Source organism: Lygodium microphyllum, chromosome 1, assembly GCF_053477565.2.
Source record: "Lygodium microphyllum isolate KBCC chromosome 1, Lygodium_microphyllum_v1.1.10, whole genome shotgun sequence".
Classification (NCBI taxonomy): domain Eukaryota; kingdom Viridiplantae; phylum Streptophyta; class Polypodiopsida; order Schizaeales; family Lygodiaceae; genus Lygodium; species Lygodium microphyllum.
Genome location: NC_141135.1, coordinates 106,842,884 through 106,863,605, shown reverse-complemented (window position 1 = coordinate 106,863,605; position 20,722 = coordinate 106,842,884). Strand labels below are relative to the sequence as shown.

The 20,722-nt window shown below is 41.9% G+C and overlaps 1 protein-coding gene across 1 annotated transcript; it reads left to right on the top strand.

Moving 5' to 3' along the window:
* The first annotated feature begins 262 nt into the window (after positions 1 to 262).
* On the top strand, positions 263 to 2,779 carry LOC148041507 (F-box/kelch-repeat protein At2g44130-like). Its single transcript, XM_087680330.1, has one exon. It carries the CDS (start codon positions 773 to 775, stop codon positions 2,198 to 2,200), a length of 1,428 nt encoding a protein of 475 aa, XP_087536456.1. The 5' UTR covers positions 263 to 772; the 3' UTR covers positions 2,201 to 2,779.
* Positions 2,780 to 20,722: the final 17,943 nt, after the last annotated feature.

Sequence of the window (20,722 nt, the reverse complement as noted above, 5' to 3'; positions counted from 1 at the left end):
AATGACGTTTCGAGTGACATCAACGTTTTCACGCACTCACTTCATGGGAGAGACAGTAGGTAAGAGTCGCGACAGACCTTTTTCGGACGCGAGAGAGAGAGAGACGGGGGGAAAGAGACTCGTGACTCGTGAGTCCAGATGGGCAGCTGCAGCTGCGCAGAAGGCTCCTACAAGACGCACACAGATATATGCCTAAAAAACGCACATGCCAGAATCCTGCGAGGGGGGAGACAATCCGAATCAAATGTGAATACGAGCTGTCCGTCATCACATTAAAATCATCAACCTTTCCTTTTACCCTGTCTACAAATTAGATGATCCCACTTGTTGACAGTCGTTCACAATAGCCCACATGCCTTTCCTAATTCGAAACCCTGTTTTCTTTGATCACCATTGAAGCTTTATTATATGGACACATTTTGGATCGTCCTGATTGTACTCGAGGGGGGGAGTAGCTGCCATTCCATTCGCAACACATGTTACTTGCCGACAGGAGTAGATAATCAGCTTGGTGCGCAAAAGCTACCTGTGAATCTGTGATCAATATAGCCTGTATTACTCTCAGTTTAAAGGACTCAGCTTCACTAGCAATCCATTAGGCTATCGCGATTCACTTCCATTGAATTGTCAGCAGCTAGCAGCTATATGAGCTGATTGCCCTCTCATCGTGCCACTATACTTGCGCCGTGATCAGTGAAGAACTCTGTCCAGCAGCAAGCTAGCTCACAATCGCACGCTGCTTGCCGCCGAGATCGGTGAAGAGGCTGTGCTGATGCAGCGTTCTTCGAAGCGCCGGCTCACAGAAACCGCTCCAGCTTTAGTTCATCATGGGAATTGGCGACCGGAATGTGATCAGCTTGATCAGATCGACGACGACGACGAGAAGCTGCTGATACCGGGGCTTCCGAACAGTGTGGTGGCGGACTGCTTGATACCGAGGCTTCCATGGCACACGCGGCCGAGGGTGAGGGCTGTGAGCAAGGCGTGGCGGCGGGCGCTGGAGAGGCCGGAAAGGTACTGCGCGCTGACGAGGCAGGCGCAGGGGAGGGAGGCGATCGGGGGCTTGATTGTGGTGCATCAGATGAATAAGCAGTCGGGGTACAATGGCGGGGGTCAGGCGATGGTAAGGGTGAAAGGTAGTATGATGCTGCAGCCGCAGTGCGTGTCGATACTGGAGGAGGACGGGGAGGCCGGGAATTGCAGGTGGAGGGCGCTGCCCCCGGTGCCAGGGGCAAGGAGGCCGCTGAGGGTGCTGCACGACTGCGGGGCGGCGAGCGTGGGGAGGAAAGTGTACGTGATGGGGGGCTGGGATCCCAGCACGAATGTGGTAAGCGCCGACGTGCACGTGCTGGACGTCGGGGGCGGCCTGTGGCGGTGGCAGAGGGCGGCCAGGATGCACACCGCCAAGTCTCTCTTCCTTTGCAAGGCCGTCGGCCGGAAGATATACGCAGTGGGGGGAGCGTCGTCGCACAACAAGCAGCGCGCCGCGCGGCCAGTCGCCTCACGACAACTGGCCGGAAACTCGGAAGAGGAGGACGACCCGCGGCGCCGCCCCGCAGCAATCCGCTCGCAACAGCTGGAGGGCTCGGAAGAAGACGAGGCGGAGGACAGGGAGGTTTGGACGCCGGAGCCGCTGCCGGAGGTCTACGACGTCGACCGCGACGCGTGGGAGGTCCTGCCGCGAGTCACGCCGTCGCGGTCGTTCACCTACACGGGGCTGGCGGCGGTAGCCGGTGAGCGGCAGGCGCTGGCCTTCGGGTACCGCTCCGTGGCGAAGGGCGAGCTGGCAAGCTTCTGGCGCGTGTACGACGCGGCGGCGGGGGCGTGGCGGGACTGGGAGTTCGGCGGGCCCCCTTGCAGCCACGTGCTGGCCGGGGAACTGGACCTGCGGGACGGCCTCCTGACTGTGCTGGACGCGGTCCACAAGGAGTGGCGCCCCCTCGAGGGCCGCCTCCTCGCCGGCCGCCGCTCCGATCGCTTCGCCTGCGCGCACCGGCTGGTCCTGGCCCTCGCCGGCTGCGGCCGCGTGTACGCCACCGTCTGCAGCAGCGGGGATATTCTGCAGGACTCCGCCCCGGCCAGCCTCCTCAGCATCTGGCGCGGCGACATCGACCCGAAGCTCCGCCGCGTCTCCTGGCGTCACATCCCGCCGCCTGGCAGCCTCTCCATGTGCTCTGAAATGTGCTTCCTACAGGACTGATCCCTTCTCTCTCTCTCTCTCTCTCTCTCCTCTCTCTCTCTCTCTCCACTGGTCACAGGGTAGCGCGACTCCCACACTCAGACTAGACTTCCTAAGTAGAGGACCGACAAGTCTAGTAAAACTTGGGCATCCTATATCAAAGTGAGACGCATGTCTCACCTTCCTTTTTTAACCCTCTTTTTTGCTGCCTATATCAAGTGATTGCCTTCCATACAAGAGTTTACCGAAGTCTTCTCTATACTTGGATGTAGGTTGGCCCTTAAAAGACGGTCCACCCCAAACATACATTATATCATTTTATTAATATGCCCCAAGTTGTATGGTGTATTTCTTTATTTGATAAGTGTAACATTGCATCTCAATTTTACCACCTCTCTCAACGTCTCAATCTGTAATTAACATTAACCCAATCTTCTTTAGGATTATCTGGGATAGGGTGGACATTTATCACAACCAGAATCCCATCAATGTAGAGTTGATTCCAAGGAAAATCCACTTTGACTCTTGGTGAAGATGGCCACTCCTGAAAGAGCCTGAACTCGTCGAAGTGATTCTTTCTCATTTAGGAAAAACTTTTGCTTGATCATCTCCATAGGAATCTAATCAAGATTTTGGCATCCCAGATATCATTCCAAACCATCAATCCTCTACAATGAAGGTTAAAAGTCTTTCTGAGGCAGAGCCAAAAAAAAAGCTTTATTATCCAAAGTAGTTGTAGTAAACCAAATAGATAAATTAAGAGAAGAATCCCCCTTTTATGGGGGGGCCCAAACCATTTAAGAAAGAGTGTCATTCCATGCATCAATCAATAGTTGCATTGAGACCTTGATCCTAATTTTATCCTCCCAAAATAGAAGTCTATTGAGCCGAGATTGAACCACTACAAACGAAGACAACATTTATTTTTTACTAGTGCCAAAGAGATCCAAGATCTCATTAAATTGCCCAGTGCTACTCTGACCCTTGAAGCTTCTGCAACCATTTAAGACTAATTTGAGAGAGTGTATCCACTAAGGATCTAATGCTATCAAACCACCAATCGATTTTTTCGGCTTGCACTTGGGGCCAGGAGAAAAATGCCAATTATTGCATGAATCATTATTCCACAAAAAATTTATAAAGATCTTGATCTAATCTCAAGATGACGGTGTGAAGGGAAACACCATTGCTACAAAGAGACAATAAGATTGCAAAACATGCTTCAAGACTACCAACTTACCTAATAGGTGAAGGGGGGGATTGGCCCAATATTCCATCATCTAGATTATCTTTTGAGCTATCCATAAAACGTGCTACTTCAATCTAATGCTAGTTGCCATCCGATAGCATGAATACCTATTTATTTTTTTAAAGTCTAATATCTCTTAAACTCAAGTGTGCAATATCCCAAGATAATCTTGATTTCATAGCCTCAAAACTTATATCTTATTAATGCTAATTTTATACTTGAAACATCGGCAAAACAATTATAAACTTCAAACATAGACAAATAACATTGTACTTCAATAGCATTTATCCTAACCTTAACAAATAAGGTTCTTTAAACATCCCGCAAAAGATAGATTCAAACCCATTTTCTCTAGTGCAAGGATGACAAAATCCCATTTGACATGATCATAAGCTTTATCTAAGGTTGAGATTTATCATGATAGAGTTTGTGCCTAAAGGAAAGGCATAATCTAGATCTAAAATCAAATTCAGGATTGCCTCATGATTTTTTTTTTTGGTAAAAAAAACCAAAGTGCAACTTGTGTGTTCCCTCAAACAACGAGAACAAAAATTTAATTCTAGCCACCAACACCTTTTGCAAGAATCTTGTAGGAAGCATTGAGAAGGGTGATTAGTCTCTAGTCTTTACACATTTGCTTCCTTGTGTTTGTGGAGATTAGCTTTATAATACCATCATTCATAGCTTTGGACAAAAAAGTCCCATTTGTTATACATTAAGAGCTACACACAAATCATCTTTACATGTTTTCTAAAATGTCCTATAAAACTCTTGGGAGAATCCATCTCCTTCATGTAATTTTCTTTTTCTCATTTTAAACACACTTCTTTGATATCTCCCAATCTTAATCAAAGTTATGCAAGTGCTTTGAAGGAAAAACCTCCTCACAACTCGTATATTGGTTAGAAACCATCCATCTTGCACTCTAAAATTTTGGATGTGAATATTATCCACATGTTCCAAAGGATAATATGAACAAGTTAAAACCAAAAAGCACAAAATGTATTTTATTAGGTTATAGTAATGAGCAAAAGGCTTACAAATTGTATGAGCAAGAGGCAAAGAACATCATATAGTGAGCCATGATATGGTGTTCAAGGAGCATGCACATATAGTGGAGGAGGAGAATATAAGTTCTTTTACCTTAGCATCCAATGAAGTAGTCCAGTATGAGCCAATCCCAAGAGATGTCTCTACCCTTAAGGAGGACGAAGCATCATCTTTGGATGATGAGGAGAAAATTCACCAACCTGTAATTGCACCACCAAAAATCCTGTGCCATGTTGGATGAATTAGCAGCTCTATGATCGCTGTAATCGTATGCCTATAAATATTGAGAAAAGGATAGATGGACCAAGGAGGTCACAGAAAATAGAGGAGCAAAGAACAACTTCTACTCACATAGTCAATATGGCCTTGATGGTTGGGGCTAAGATTATGAGAGAAGCAAATGAGTGAGAAGACTTGGAAGAAACACTTATTGATCCAGCATGGAGAGTAGCTATGCAAGCAATACACAACAACATTATGAGAAATGATATTTAGGAGCTAGTGGATCAGCTCCAAAATGAGAATTGAAAACAATCATATTTCAATAATCTAGCAAAACAATCATATTTCAATAATCTAACAATACCATATCAGATCTTTTGTTAATATCACCAAGTAAAAATCAACAAACATTGAAGCCCTTAGGGTTAGCCCTTTTGTAACGTATCCCCTAGTATCATCTAGGACACGTCTTAGCAGTCCATCGGAAAGGATGTCTAGAAAACTCCACCCGGCACTCCCAAGGAATGTTTCGCCCGTCAACTAGTATGCGAGCCTCGAGATCCAATCCCGAGTTACGTTAGCCTCTTGTGCAAGACCCGAAAAGCAAGGGATTTACGGCCAGAGCCCCCCAGGAATGCCTTGCGACTGAGTGCATCGGCAACTACATTCTCTTTCCCTGGTCAGAACTTGATTTCAAAATCATATTCCTCCAATACTTCAATCCACCGACGTTGCCTCATGTTGAGCTCGTTCTGGGTAAAAATCCATTTGAGACTCTTATGATCGGTTACTAGAGTAAACTTGTTACCCAACAGGTAGTGTCTCCAAAGCTTTAGAGCATGGATGACAGCTAGTAATTCCAGATCATGCGTGGCATAATTCTTTTCATGGCTCTTCAATTTCCTTGAAGAGTATGCTACTGGATGACCTTCCTGCATAAGTACACACCCCAAGGCAAGAATGCTAGCATCAGTTACTACCTCGAACTCCTTATTGAGGTCAGGAAGTTTTAGAATAGGTGTTGATACCAAACTTTTCTTCAATTTGTCGAAGCTATTTTGTTCGAAAGTTGACCATGTAATGGAAGTCTGCTTCTTTAGTAAGTCTGTAAGAGGTGCTGCAATCAAAGCATAGTTTTTGATGAAGACCCTATACCATCCTGTCAATCCAAGAAAGCTACGTATCTCCTTGACGGATACTGGTATTGCCCATTCAAGCACATCTCTGACCTTGGCTGGGTCTACTGATATTCCTTCTGATGATACTATGAATCCCAGATATTCAATCTGACGCTTGAAGAATGCACACTTCTTCATTTTTGCATATAGCTTAGGAGACCTCATTGTCTCAAGGACAATCCGAAGTTGAGGTTCATGATCTTCTTCCTGTTTAGAATAGACTAAAGTGTCATCGAAGAAGACAAGCACGAAATCATCAAGATATGGTCTAAAGATATCTTGCATTAATCTGTTGAAGGTGGCAGGTGCGTTTGTAAGCCCGAATGACATAACCAGGAACTCAAAGTGCCCATATCTTGTATTGAAGGCCGTCTTTGGAATATCTTCTTCCTTAATCCTTATCTGATAGTAACCTGACCTGAGATCAATCTTGGAGAATATCTTTGCACCCTTAAGACGATCAAGAAGCTCATCTATTCTAGGAATATGATACTTGTTCTTGACTGTTGATTGATTCAACCCTCGGTAATCAATACATAGTCGAAGTGTCCCATCTTTCTTTTTCTGGAATAGTACTGGAGCTCCCCACGGTGAGTTGCTAGGCCGGATGTAACCCCGATCTAACAGTTGCTTGAGTTGTTCCTTCAACTCAATTGCTTCTGGTATGGACATTCGATAAGGTCTCCTTGCAATTGGTGCAGCTCCAGGCACTAGCCTAATCTCATGATCTACTTCTCTTGGAGGCAGAAGTTCAATCAATTCCTCAGGGAATACGTCAGTGTATTCCTTTAGCCAAGAAGGTTCATATGGTATCCTTAAGCCTTTTCCCCCCTCCCATATAAAATTCCTTATAAGCCTTTAAGATTACCCCCTGGAATTCCCCCTTAAGGCTCTATAAGCCTTTTTTCCCCATCAAAATTCTCCTTGCTATCCCCCCCCCTAGGTTTTAAATTCCCTTTTCCCCTTAAGGCCCTCTCTTGGCCTTGGGAACCAACACCCCCCCCCTCGGGTTTTTTTAAAAAAATCCCCTTAGCCCTTTCCATGGTTTTTGGAACCACACCCCCCCCCCCCTAGGATTTGAAATTCCCTTTTCCCTTAAGCCCCTCCCTTGACTTTGGGAACCTACCCCCCCTGTTTTATTCCCCTAAACCTTATCACCCCCTTATAATCCTTTTAACCCTTTTTTCAACCCCCCTCCTCATAACTCTTTTCTTTTTTCCCCACAACTCCCTAAGCTTTCCTCTTAATCCCCCGTATCCCCTTTATTATTTTTCCCCCCCGAACCTAAAAATCCAAATCATCATCATGGCCTCGTATGATATCCCGTAAGGGAAAAGTAGCCGTGAGATAAAAGATAGGGAGGGAAAGTAGAGGGAGTGCAAAGAAGGATTGAAGGAGAAAGAGTGGGAAAAAGATAAAAGAAAGGGAAGGAAGGAGAAGACGGTGGAATTCCAGAAGAAAGAGGAAAAGGCTATCTCACATTTGAATTACGATGCCGCTGAAGAAAGTCCAAGGTGTAGCTGCGGGAGGGTCATCTCCCGGTATCCATGTGGATATCTCACCCCAAAACCAGGTTTTTCTTCTTGGCTTTAATTCGGTTTTAAGTCGATCATGCAAAGAAAAATTGTTAAGGATAGGATATATTTGTTCGAGTTATTTGTAACGAAGGAGTTTAGCTTATGAATGACAATGTATAGAACTTAGTTTTCTTCAAATTGCATCAAGCATTATAAATTACGAGCAAAATTATCCATTTACTATAGTAGTATATTTTAGTTAAATCCTAAGGTGTAGAAATTATATCTTGCACCATTAGTCTTATTCCTTTCGCAATGAATCATGGTAAATGGTTAAATTCATGAAAGGTTTCTTTCGATGCTCAAATTACTAGGGAGTTATCTTTGCTAGTTGCACATCTTAGCAAGGCAATTGTTGTTATTTGGCATGAGTTCATATTTAAGGAAAACGGAAGTTAAATTAAATGGTATTGATTGGGAAAGTAAATTGTCACAAGGATAGCAAAACCATGACAAGACGATTAATATTACCTTCCAAAAGATAACTGAACCAATCTAAACATAGAAACATTCATACCCTAAACACTTGACTACTTTCCTTACTGTAGGGACAATAAATTCGTAAAGATAAGAAACTAGGGTTTGCCCCTAAGGTTCTTAAAAGAAGAAACCCTAGGCCTGATATACGTCAGCTTAAAGAATCTAAACAGATTATTCCATCGCAGGACTTGCGCAACAGGTATGAAATCATTTAGTCTTGTGATTGATTCACAAGGAGAAAGGGTAAAAACCCTCATCAAGGATGGCAGATCCCTACGCAAGTTATCTTGCAAAAAGATGTATTTTTGGATATCCTTCTAAATAAGGAAAGTTGTAAACCGGAAACTAGCATATCTAAGGAACTTTAGGGTTAACCAAGTTGGGTATGCCCTACACCGGAATGTAAAAGACCTTGCCAATTTACAAGACACCTTGGGAACGAGTGCTGTTACACTCAAAAGGAAAGAACACTTCCTAAGCAGTTTGCCAAACAACTGGGTTGATTAATGGAAATGTTTGTGCTTGCTAGAGATTTTAGGGCTCTGTTTGAATTATGAATTACAAGTTAAATGAGTACCTATACTTCAAGTTAAAGGCCTGAAGGGAGAGGCAGCTTCAATTACCCCCGACTGCCTGCCTAACCCTAACCAAGGGGGTTGTTGACCGCACCGGGAACGTGGACCGAACCCGCCACGAGAGGTCTCTCCATTGAGCTCTACTTGGAGTAGGAGGACGCTTGGGTGCCAGGGGGGGCTCTGGCCGTAAATCCCTCGCCTTCCGGGTCCTGCACAAGAGGCTAACGTAACTCGGGATTGGATCTCAAGGCCCGCATACTAGTTGACGGGCGGAAGCTTGGAATAGTGATCCCTGAGGATTACTAGATAGCCTTCGGGCGGATTATGGACAAGCCTACAGGCAGAACTCCTTGTATTTCAAAGATAAAATGATTAAATGTAAAGAAAGAACTTTCTTGATATTGTTTTTCTATGTCACGTGATAAGATTACGTGAAAGAACCAGTGCTTAAAGGGATTAATTAAAGGAGCTGATTGTTATATGTCAAATTAATGTGTTACATAATTACATAACTAAAACAAACCGATGAAAGTGCGGAGGATGGGCCATGGGTCTACGGTTCGGTGGTCCCGGTTAGCCGGGAACTTTTCTCAAAAAAATCTCGAAGAACAGCGGAATGATCATCATCATCAAAACGAATAACAAGAACGATTACCTAAAGTTACGTCTTACTCGATTTACGCTGTTTTAGGGAAACGGAATGGGACTACGCCTTATGGCAGAGAGGTTGAGCTTTGCATCCCTCTCGTTTCCCATTCTCCTTGAACCAAGTGCAGCGTGAATCCGCTTCGGACTTGGCGTTTCTGCGTAAAGTAGTTCGCTCAGGTCTGACGCTAGTTGCTGTTAGCTAATGACCAAACAGGAAAACCCTAATTCCGGTCGATCTTAAGTGGGAAACGACCAAGATACTTCCGCTACGTGGCAGACGCGGGAAGACCTAGATCGCAAAACCCGTAACATTCCTTGGGAGTGCCGGGTGGAGTTTTCTAAACATCCTTTCCGATGGACTGCTAAGACGTGTCCTGGATGATACTAGGGAATACGTTACAAGTTGGTATCAGAGCCGACCAATAACGGAATTGTTTTTATGAGATCCCAATAAAATGAAGTAAAGAAATTGTTGCTGTCCAAACATTTTCTCATCTTCAATGTTGTCTTGCAGAATTATGAAGCATGGAACAAGTTTTTGGTATTTCGGGTCATGTTTATGACTGCAATGCATTCTCCGCTTTATAGACAAAGAATTAGGATGATGAACATCCTGGAGCAGATTTATAATCCATCACCTTTATACATAGAACGAAGAACGGACGGGGTCTTCAGGAATCTACTACATAGCCGCCCACCGGTTTGCTTATCTACAGACCAACCTAAAGAGGATCAAGTGGTTGGAAGACTTGAAAGTCGTAAAGCTATTCATTTTTGTGGAAGCTCACGTAAATTCGACTTTACATATTCAAGGATGGAGGGTTGAAATGAACTCATATGTATATGAGGAAGTAACCCGTGTAATCCCAGCCGACAGGATTAAAGTATTGGGCCGCCATGGGAAGTATGGATTCCAACGGAAAGGGTATCCTGAACTTCCAATGAACTATCGATTCCTAAAAATCCATGACCCAAAACCCTACTATTACACAGTTCCTGTAGACAAATGCAATACAACGTTGTTCTCCCCAAACTGAATGTAATGATTGGATTATCATCACGCGAAACGTTGTATAAGGCTATGCCCATGTAAACATAAATAAAGACTTCTTTTATCAATATCTCGCTGGTATAAGAGTTATTAAAAAGTTAAGTAGCTACATTGTTACGAGATAGCTGAACTAAAAATAAAAGATAAGCTAAAATCAATTATCATATAATAACGTTAAGAAAACTTTTATCCAGGCACAAGCCTAGCTACAGGTTCCAAATTCGCCTCCTACATCAAGTACTGCTGTGACCCAGGAGAAGAAGTTCCTCCTCAAGTAGATAAAGCCACCCGAGTTTGACAGGAGAGGCAGATTCGTTCAGGCTGATGCTGAAATTTGGATTGAATCCATGGAGGATTACTTTGAAGCAGCTGGTACTGCACCTACCAATCAGGCCATGCTCGCCAAGTTAAAACTCACCGGCGAAGCCAGACTTTGGTGGAAGCAATGGTGCAGGGATCAAGGGACTTCAGAGGGGTCCGTTACCTGGGAGAAGTTGAAGAAAGCCGTGCAGGGAAGATATTTTCCACCTGCATATCGTATGCAGAAAATGAATGAGTTCTACGAGCTAAAATAGCTAGGACTCACCCTTGACGCATACTACTCTAAATTCGTCTCACTCTTAAAGTATGCACCACAAATGGACATGACACAGCAGGTGTCCAAATTTTGTGCGGGCTTAAATCCACCCGTAAATACCCGTCTCGAATCTATGCGTCCATCAGATCTTCAGGATGCACTCATTCGAGCGGCGCCTATAATTCAAGAGGTGCAAGCTAGACCAAGGGGTAACAAAACTTGGTCCTATAGTGACCCGAACAGAGGAGCATTCAGACCTCAAGTGAAGAGAGTTCAAGGTCACAATCAGGGGCAAAGGAAGAAAGCAAGGACAAATAACGTCAACAACTTTGTTCCTACTCAAAGTAATGGCCGAAACCTTCGATGTTTCCACTGCAACGAACCCGGTCACTTCAAGAGGCAATGTCCCAAGCTCAGCGCAGGACATCGCCAAACGTCTTTCCAAGGAGCAGGCCGTGGTCAAGGAGCCGTTACCTGTGGAAGAGGAAGAACCGCTTGCATTGCCAATATGCAAAGATGCGAAGAAGAAGAAGAGGAAGATCGACTATGGAAGCAGAATTCGAAAGAGCGATAGTCCATGCCGCTTTACACAAGAAAGGACCGAATTGCTAGTTCTCGGTGATTCAGACACTGTCGGACTATCAAGGTAAAGGTTTCAAAACCTTGATTGATTGTGGCAGTACACATTCCTTTATCTCACCAGTATGTGCAAAAATATTAGGAATAGCCACAGTAGAAGCACCTACCCTGCTTGTGGAATTGGCAAACGGTCGCGAGGTAACTTGTACCAGGCAAACTGCTAAGGTGGAATTCTTTCTGGGAGGAAAGAAAACCTCAGTCAAATTCAGAGTCATGAATTTAGGTATCCATGAGTGTCTACTCGGGATGGATTGGCTTAAGCCTAATGATGCCCACATCCACTGTGGAAAGGGTCAAGTTTCCTTTCGAAACTTTGATAGGGAGTTTGTCACAACTCAAGGTGAGGCAGGAGTGCCAAGAATCCAATTAGCCAAAGTATCTAGGATCATAAAAGGAGTCAGAAAAGGATTACCCGTTTACCTGATCAAACTCAACAAGTTAGATCAAAAGCAAGAGTCTTGCTGCTTCAACACGAAGAGGAAACAATCCACCACATAAAGCATGCATCATGATGCTGATATTTTTCCGCCATTGTGGGATGAACTTCACAACGATCCATTGTCGATCAAGATGGAGCGCAACCCGAAGATGTAATTTGACATACAATTGATGTGACATTCGATGCACAGCCTCTCAGGAAAGAAGCCAAGATAAGTAAAAGAAATTTCAAATTCCGTACTTTTAATGGGCAATGTGACGAAAAAACTGTCTTGCTTTTATCAGTCAGTTTGATGATTATTTCCATGAAGAGTAGTATGCTAAAAAAGATAAACTCAAATGCGTCACTAACTATCTAGTAGACAAAGCATCGTTATGGTGGATTGATGCCCGCAAGAGTATTGATTGTCCTACAACTTGGAAGGCCTTTCAAAAGAAACTTTTGCAGAATTTTCTTCCACCTCAATTCCATGAAAAAGTAATTAAATAGTGGGATCTTTTGCAACAAAGAGATCGTGAACCTATTCCGCAATACACTGAGTGTTTGTGGAGTGCCTTACTACAGCTTCGAATGCTTCAAGATGTTCTTGAGGCGATCCACAAGCGCAAGTATATGTTCGGTTTTCTTGGTCACTTCTATGCGAAAGTAAACATGTTCAAGCCAAAGACTTTGGAGGATGCGATTTCTTTGGCCCATGATGTTGAAGATAAAATTCGTGGAAGAGAAAAGTGACCGCAACAATTTTCAACTAACGGTAACTTTGGTATAAAGCAATTCAATTCTAACTTTCGAAGATTCAATCAAAATCGCTTTGTTTCTTCTTCTTTCTGTAAACCTTGGACACGAACTCCTCCTTTACCATCAAACACAAATTCAAACCCTAAGCTATCTCTTCAGCCAAATCCCAACATACCTATATTTCTAGCCCTTACCAATAACGTTTCCAAAGCAAATTCTATAGTTTGCTACAAATGTCAATGATCTGGACACTTAGTAGTAAACTGTCAATCCAAGAAGCCAACTATTCAAATCAACTACTTGGGAGCGATTGAAGATGAAGACCATGAAGATATGCCAGATTTCATGGAAGATGATGATGATATCGGTAATGCTTCAGATACTTTACTAGGTATGTCAAATCCTCATTCATTATTAACAATGAAATGTCTTGTGCATGGTCATGAAAAAATTGTTTTGCATGATGATGGGAGTACACATGATTTTATTTCTAAAAAATTGGTAAAATAAATTGAATTTACATACTATTCTAACTCATTATTGCATAAAGGTTGCATTCTTAGGCACTAGATACAATGGTACACAAGAAGTTCATGATTTAGAAATGAAAATTATTGATTACGTTGAGCATATAAATTTCTTAGTTATGCCTTTGCAAGCTAGTGACATTATTTTAGGAATGCCTTGGCGTGACAAATATAATCCTGATATAGATTATTCCACACATTCCATGAAAATTCATTTTAACAGAAAAAAATCACATTACATGGAACACACACCGTTGATAATTTTTCATTGCTTAGTCACACACATGCTAAACGTGCATTGAGAAAAGGTAGTAAATCATACTTAGTATGGATGAATGAATTTGAAGCTAAGGAAAATCAAATGCATCCTAAGCACACACAATTTCTTTCACAATTTAAATATTGTTTTGATGATGATTTACCCCCTGGTTTACCACCTACACATCGTGAAGTTCATAAAATAGATTTAATCCCAAGTTCTCAACCACCATGTAAAGCACCTTATAGACACAATCAAATGGAGTATAAAGAAATCCAAGCACAAGTTGAAGAACTTTTAACTCGAGGACTTATTAGGCCAAGTAGTTCTCCTTTTGGTGCACTTGTCCTATTAGTCAAGAAGAAAAATAATACCTATAGGATGTGCATTGACTATCGTGCCCTAAATAAGATCACTGTTAAGAATAGATATCCGATCCTTAGGGTAGATGACCTCATGGGTAAATTACAAGGAGCCACTATTTTTAGCAAGATAGATCTCAAATCTGGATATCATCAAGTACGATTGGATACACCTGACATTTTCAAAACTGCATTTAGAACTCAATTTGGTCATTATGAATTCCTTGTTATGCCTTTCGGTTTGACTAATACACCAGCTACATTCAGTTGAATGATGAATAGAATATTTTTGAAATATCAACATTGTGCAATTGTTTTCTTTGATGACATATTGGTTTTCAGTAAGAATGAGAGCGAACACTATGAACATTTATCTTTGGTTTTCAAATTATTGAAAGAAAATAAATTATATGCTAACCTTGACAAGAGTGAAATTTTCCAAACCCACATTTAATACTTAGATCATATTATTTTTTTAATGGTATTCAAGTTGATCCTAAAAAGATAGAGAAAATTTTGAATTGACCAATCCCTAAAAATGTGTATGAGTTACATTCTTTTTGAGATCTTGCCAGCTTTTACAGAAAATTTGTGAGAAATTTTTCATTGCTTGCATTACCTTTAATGAAATTATTAAAGAAAGGTGTTGAATATCATTGGTTTAATAATCAATAAAAGTCTTTTGATTTATTGAAACATGCTTTAACACATGCACTTGTTTTGCAATTACCTGAATTTAATTCACCATTCTTTCTAGTAGTCACTGATGCTAGCGCATCAGGAATAGGAGTTTTCCTTATGCAAGATTCACATCCCATAGCCTATTCTAGTTGAAAATCTAAACCCTCTGAGCTAAAGTATTCCACATATGATAAGGAATTGTTAGTTATAGTACAAGCCTTACGTCAATGGAAATACTATCTAATGGGATTTGAATTTATGATCAAAACTGACCAACAAAGTATCAAACATCTTCTTAGTCAGCCATAAATCTATGACCGTCATATTAAATGGGATGCTTTCATTCAAAATTTCCATCAACTTATCCAATATCAACTCAGAAAAGAGAATGTTGTTGCCGATGCATTAAGTAGAAGACCAAGTATCCATAATATTTTTGTTCTATCTTTTGATTCCCTTATCCCTATGAAGGATACCTATGACCATGATCCCAGTTTCAAGCAGATTGGAACAAATTAGTTGTGAATAACCAGATTCCAATTAATTCTTTGTCTTATTTTGATGGATTTATGTTTTATGATAAAAGATTATGTGTCATTGTTCCATTTAGATAATTTTTGTTGCACAAAATTCATTGTCCCCCATATCAAGGCCATAGAGGTATTATTTCTACTTTAAGAAAATTAGTTGAAGATTTTTATTGGCCACAAATGAAATCTAATATTTCTAACTTTGTTTTTGAATGTTTAATTTGTTAATGAATCAAGTGACACCATGGTAAGCAATATGGTTTGTTAATGCCTTTACTAATTCCTAATATGACCATGGAAACACATTTCAATGGATTTTATAACTGGTTTGCCTAACATACAAGCTCATCATGATATGATTTAGACTATCGTAGATCAATTTAGTAAACAAACATATTTCCTACTATGCAAGAAAACATTAATTGTATCTCAAGCTACACAATTGTTTTTGAAGACTGTTTTCACTAACCATGGTTTGCCAAAAGTTATTATTTTTTATCGTGATTCTAGATTTTGTAATAACTTTTAGACTACTTTGTTTGCTAATTTGGGTACTAAGATTGATTTATCATCTGCATTTCATCTTGAAACCAATGGGCAAACATAAGCTACTAATAGTACAATTTTAGATCTTTTGCGTGCATACACAATTTCAAAACCACAAACATGGGATACACACTTACATCTACTTCAATTTGTATACAATAATACACCACACACAGCTATACAAAAAGAACATTTTGAAATCATTTATGGACATAGATTGCCTACACCTATTACATCATTGTCAAACCAAGTTAAAGCTTCTAATGATATTGCCAATACACATGCTACTATTTTTGTTGAAGTTAAAGACATGATTACGAAAGCCTAGCAATTGATGAAGGAAATTTGGTATAGCAAACTCTATACTATACCAAACTCCCTTCTGCCACAAAGTGAATGAGGTAAGGGCACCACCTAGTTATGGAAGAGCGGATTAGGACGCTATGCAAGAGGGAGAGGAGCTTGTGAGGGAGAAGAGAGGAAAACTAATAGAGAGAGAGAGAGAGAGAGAGAGAGAGAGAGAGAGAGAGAGAGAAAACTATAAAAAATAGATGAATAAATAAAACTTAAGAGGACACAAGAGATGGAGAACCCTCAAGACATAACCAATACACAATATGGACACCAATAGCATGGGCTTATTACATTGTAGAGCATGCATAAGCTATAGTAAGGGAATGAACTGCATAAGCTCATGAGAGAGAATGGGGAAGGCTCAATAGGGCTGAAGAAGGCCTTTTGGCTCTCTCTTGCAAATTACAAAGGAGAAGGTCTCTTTATATAGGCCTTGAGGGTGTTTAGGGAGGATGTTAAGATAGAATAGGAATTAACACCACCAAAGTTGCATTAAGGTGGTTCCACCAATGTGGAAGCTCCATCTAGATGTTTTGTTGACCAATTTTGTAATGAATCAAGTTCCATCATAGGTGAGTTGTCTCCATTCTCCCTCCTATAGCTTGAGTCCAAGAGCTCTCCTATAAAAAAATATAGAGAATCTTCATAAAATAAGATAATTTCTAGCAATAATGGAGAGAGAGTAGTGAGAATTCATACATTACTACTCTGATTAAGGATGATTTGAGGGTGATTTAGGAGGGAAATTCTAATGGTTTACTAGCTTGAGAGAGAGGAGAAGAGAGGGGAAAGGGTTGGGAGTCTAATGAATGATATTTTATGGAAGTGTTAAGTGTGAAGAAGAAAGTGTGGGTGTGTACAAAATTGGGAGATGGTCTCCACTACAGTTGAAAAAAGTTGGCGTCAACCATTTTGGCCATATATCCTGACTCGTAGCTCCAAAAAATGTTGAAAAGTTGTTTTGGATTGGAGTTGAAGTATTTTTAAAAAATCCTACAAAATCATGCGCCTGATTTTTCTTCCGCTAATGCTTCTCAGAAGGGTCCCATTTGTTTGAATTATCATAAGGCTCCAAAGCCATGACATTATGAGCCTCACATGCCCTTTGGATGGCTCCAAATCTATTTCATGTATTTTTTTTTTCACATTACACATTTTTCCTTCACCTTCCTCCATTGATCTTTACTCTTCGCCCCCCTTTGGTAAACCAGTCCATGAAATATTTCCATCTAGTGATTTCTTGGATTTCCCAAGAGGTTATTCCCACTCTTTTCTTTATTTCAAACCTCCAAATGTACAAAAAATCAACAAAGTGTTAGACAAATATTTTTTTGTGATTTTCTTGGATCATATATCCCCCCCAACCTGGCTAGAGGTATTTATGCCTCTAGACACTCTTTGGTATATTGAACTGACCCCACCCTGATGTGATAGGATTTTAAGCGCCATCCATTTACCCTAGTCTTGTGCACTTTTCCCTCAATGTCTTGAAGTTTGTAGGAGCCATTGTTGAATTTTTTTGTGACCCAAAACAGTCCCTCCCACCAGTAGAGAAACTTGCCATCCTTTCTTTTATGAAAGCAATTGTCATATAGAAGCACTAAAGATCCCTCCTTGATGTTTTTATCTGTTAGCTTCTTGTTGAACTTTTCTCTATGCTTCTCAGCTTCATGGGAGTAGTGGTTGATGGCTTCTTTACGATCCAATTGTAGCCTCTCTAGGTCCAGTAATCTTTGATGTAACTTCTTCTTTTGAGAGTCTACTGTGCCACCTAATATTCGAAGGCTAGCTAATTTCTCCTCAATAGGAAAAAGAGCCTCTTGTCCATAAACTAGATGAAAAGGTGTGAACCCTAACATGATTTTGAAGGAGATTCTGTAAGCCCATAGAGCTCCGCTAAGGTGCTTGTCCCAATCTCGGGGCCTTGAATGTACCTGTTTGCTGATGATTTTACAAATCATTCCATTTACCTTCTCCACTAATCCATTGCATTGAGGGTAGTAAGGGGTAGAGTGTTGTCATTGAATATTTAGCTTTTGCATGAGTTCACCCACCACATTAGCTCTAAACCCTGGTCCTCTATCTGATAGTATTTCAAGAGAGATACCAAACTTATAACAAATGTGGTCAAAGATGAATTTACTCACTTCCTTAGCAGTGATTCTTCTAGTTGGCATAGCCTCGGCCCATCTAGTCATGTAATCTACCCCCATGATAATATACTCTTTTCCTAATGGAGTGCGTGGTAGAGGCCCTATGGCATCAATTCCCCACTTCTCAAAGGGTCCATAGACCTTGATTGGAGTTTGGGGTTCTGCTATGAGCTGTCGTAATCCTGATTTTTGACATTCTTCACATGTTTGACACCAATATTTGACATCTTGGTGTAGATTGGGCCAAGTAAAGCCGGCTTGTAGAACCTTTCTACTTGTGATGTCATGTACAAAGTGGCCTCCACACACATCATCATGGCAAGCTTTTAAGATTTCTTCAATTTCTCACTTTGAAGGCACTTTTCTAAGCACACCATCCTTACCAAGACAATACAAACTATCATTTACCATGCGATATCTTATAGCCTTACGAGCTAGACGTTGTCTTTCTCCCTTAGTTAGGTGTTAGGGAGCTTCTCCTTGCTCTAAGAGGTGTATAATATCTTCTAAGTCTTCCTTGCCTTGCTGAAGTGGGGGTTTGATAGCCATTGCTCCCACCATTGACTTATTCAGCTTTGATGATGCTAGATGGTCGGCACCCTTGTTTTAGTCTCTTGGCACATGATGTACTTGTGCCTCCCTAAATCTTCTCATAAGAGATTTGGCCTCTCTCATTTTACTAGAGAGGCTTGTATTTTTGCATGCCCATGTACCTTGCATCTGCCTTACCAATAGCATGGAGTCTCCAAAAGCATTCAACTTCTCGATTGAATTACTAAGACACCAACAAACACCATGAATTAAAGCTTGATATTCTTCCTCATTGTTAGAGTGGACACCTTCCAAGATGGTTCCTTCACCATAGATTTTCTCTCCTAAAGGAGAGAAAACAACAATGCCTGCAGTTGCCTTATCCTTAGTTCTCTTATATGCACCATTAAAGTAGAGGCTATAAGCATCTACAAGAGTCTTTATGGATGGGGGTGGTGAAAGGTCCTTTCTTTTCACCCTGAGATTTTTCTCATAGCACCTGTTTGTCAAAATATCAGCCAAGCATGCTCGAGTTGTTTTTTCAAATTGCACTGTATAATCAAACTCTTGAAGTCGGACCACCCACTTTGCTATTTTGTCAGATATTTCCATATATTGTAGTGCATAGGGAAACATATCCTCCACAGTGATGATCACAAACCTCTTTGGAAGCAAATATGGCTGAAATTTGGTTACTGCAAACATGAGGGCCAACACTAGTTGTTCCATGGAGGTGTAAGCCTTCTTTGAGGCTTTCATGAGGTGGCTAGCAAAATACACAGGCCTCATGAAGGATGTTTTTGGATCTTTTTGTAGGAGAGCAGCACCAATGGCCTCTTCTCCCATGCTAGGGTTTACAAAGAATGTTTCTTCCCAAAAAGGCTGGAGAATTATAGGAATCACTACAAGGGAATGGGGCAATAGCGACGCCGGATATCGGCGTCGCTATAGGCGTCGCTATTGGCGTCGCAATTGGCGTCGCTATATGCGTCGCTATTTGCATCGCAAATGCGACGCAAATAGCGCTATTTGCGTTGCATTTGCGATGCATATAGCGACGCCAATTGCGACGCCGCAGGGAAAAAAAGCGCGGCCAAAACCAGAGCACCGTTTTCATTTTCTTTTCTTCGCCTTTTGAGAGCGAGAGCGAGGGAGAGAGCGAGGGAGAGAGCCAAGGCTTTGTGAGAGAAGAGGAGGAAGAGACTTGCCGCCGCCGCCACCGCCACCGCCGTTGTTCGCGAAGGAGAGGAGGAGCCCTCGTTGCAAAGAGAAGCCGCCCATGCTCGCCATATCTCATTGGTGAGTCTCCCTCTCTCTTTCTTTTACTTGTTGAAGGTTTAAATCATTCTCTTTTGTTTGTTTAGGAGAGGTAATGAAAGAGAATGAGAGGGAGAGGGAGAGAGAGGGAGAGAAAGAGAGGGAGAGGGAGAGGGAGAGGGAGAGAAAGAGAGGGAGAGTGCATTCTCTCTCTCTCTCTCTCCCTTTTGCTTGTTTAATGTTTCAATTACTTTCTTTTTTGCTTGTTTAGGAGAGGAAACGAGAGAGTAAGAGAGAAAGAGAGGGAGAGGGAGAGGGAGAGGGAAAGAAAGAGAAAGAGAAAGAAAGAGAAAGAGAAATAGAGGGAGAGGGAGAGGGAGGGGGAGGAAATAGGAGAGAGAGAGAAAGAGAAAGAGAGGGATGGTGAAGAGAGTGCATTCTCTCTCTCCCTCCCTCTCCCTTTTGCTTGTTTAATGTTTGAATCACTTTATTTTTTGCTTGTTTAGGAGAGGAAATGAGAGAGAAAGAGAGTGAGAGGGAGAGGAAGGGGAAGGAAATGAGAGAGGGATAGAAAGAGAAAGAGAGGGAGAGTGTATTGTATCTCTCCCTCTCCCTTTTGCTTGGAGGATGTTTAAATCACTTTATTTTTTGCTTGTTTAGGAAATGAGAGAGAAAGAGAGATAGAGAGGGAGAGGGAGAAAAAGAGAAAGAGAGAGAGAGGGAGAGGGAGAGGGAGAGGGAGGGGGAGGGGAAGGAAATGAGAGAGGGAGAGAAAGAGGGAGGGGGAGGGAGAGGGAGGGAGGGAGAGGGAGAGGGAGAAAGAGGGAGGGAGAGGGAGAGGGAGGGGGAGGGAGGAAATGAAAGAGGGAGAGAAAGAGAACGAGAGGGATCCGACGCACGCAAGGCAATCAAGAGTGGGG

Excerpts from the sequence above, each read along its gene's own strand:
- LOC148041507 (XM_087680330.1), top strand. The coding sequence starts at position 773 with ATGCAGCGTTCTTCGAAGCGCCGGCTCACAGAAACCGCTCCAGCTTTA.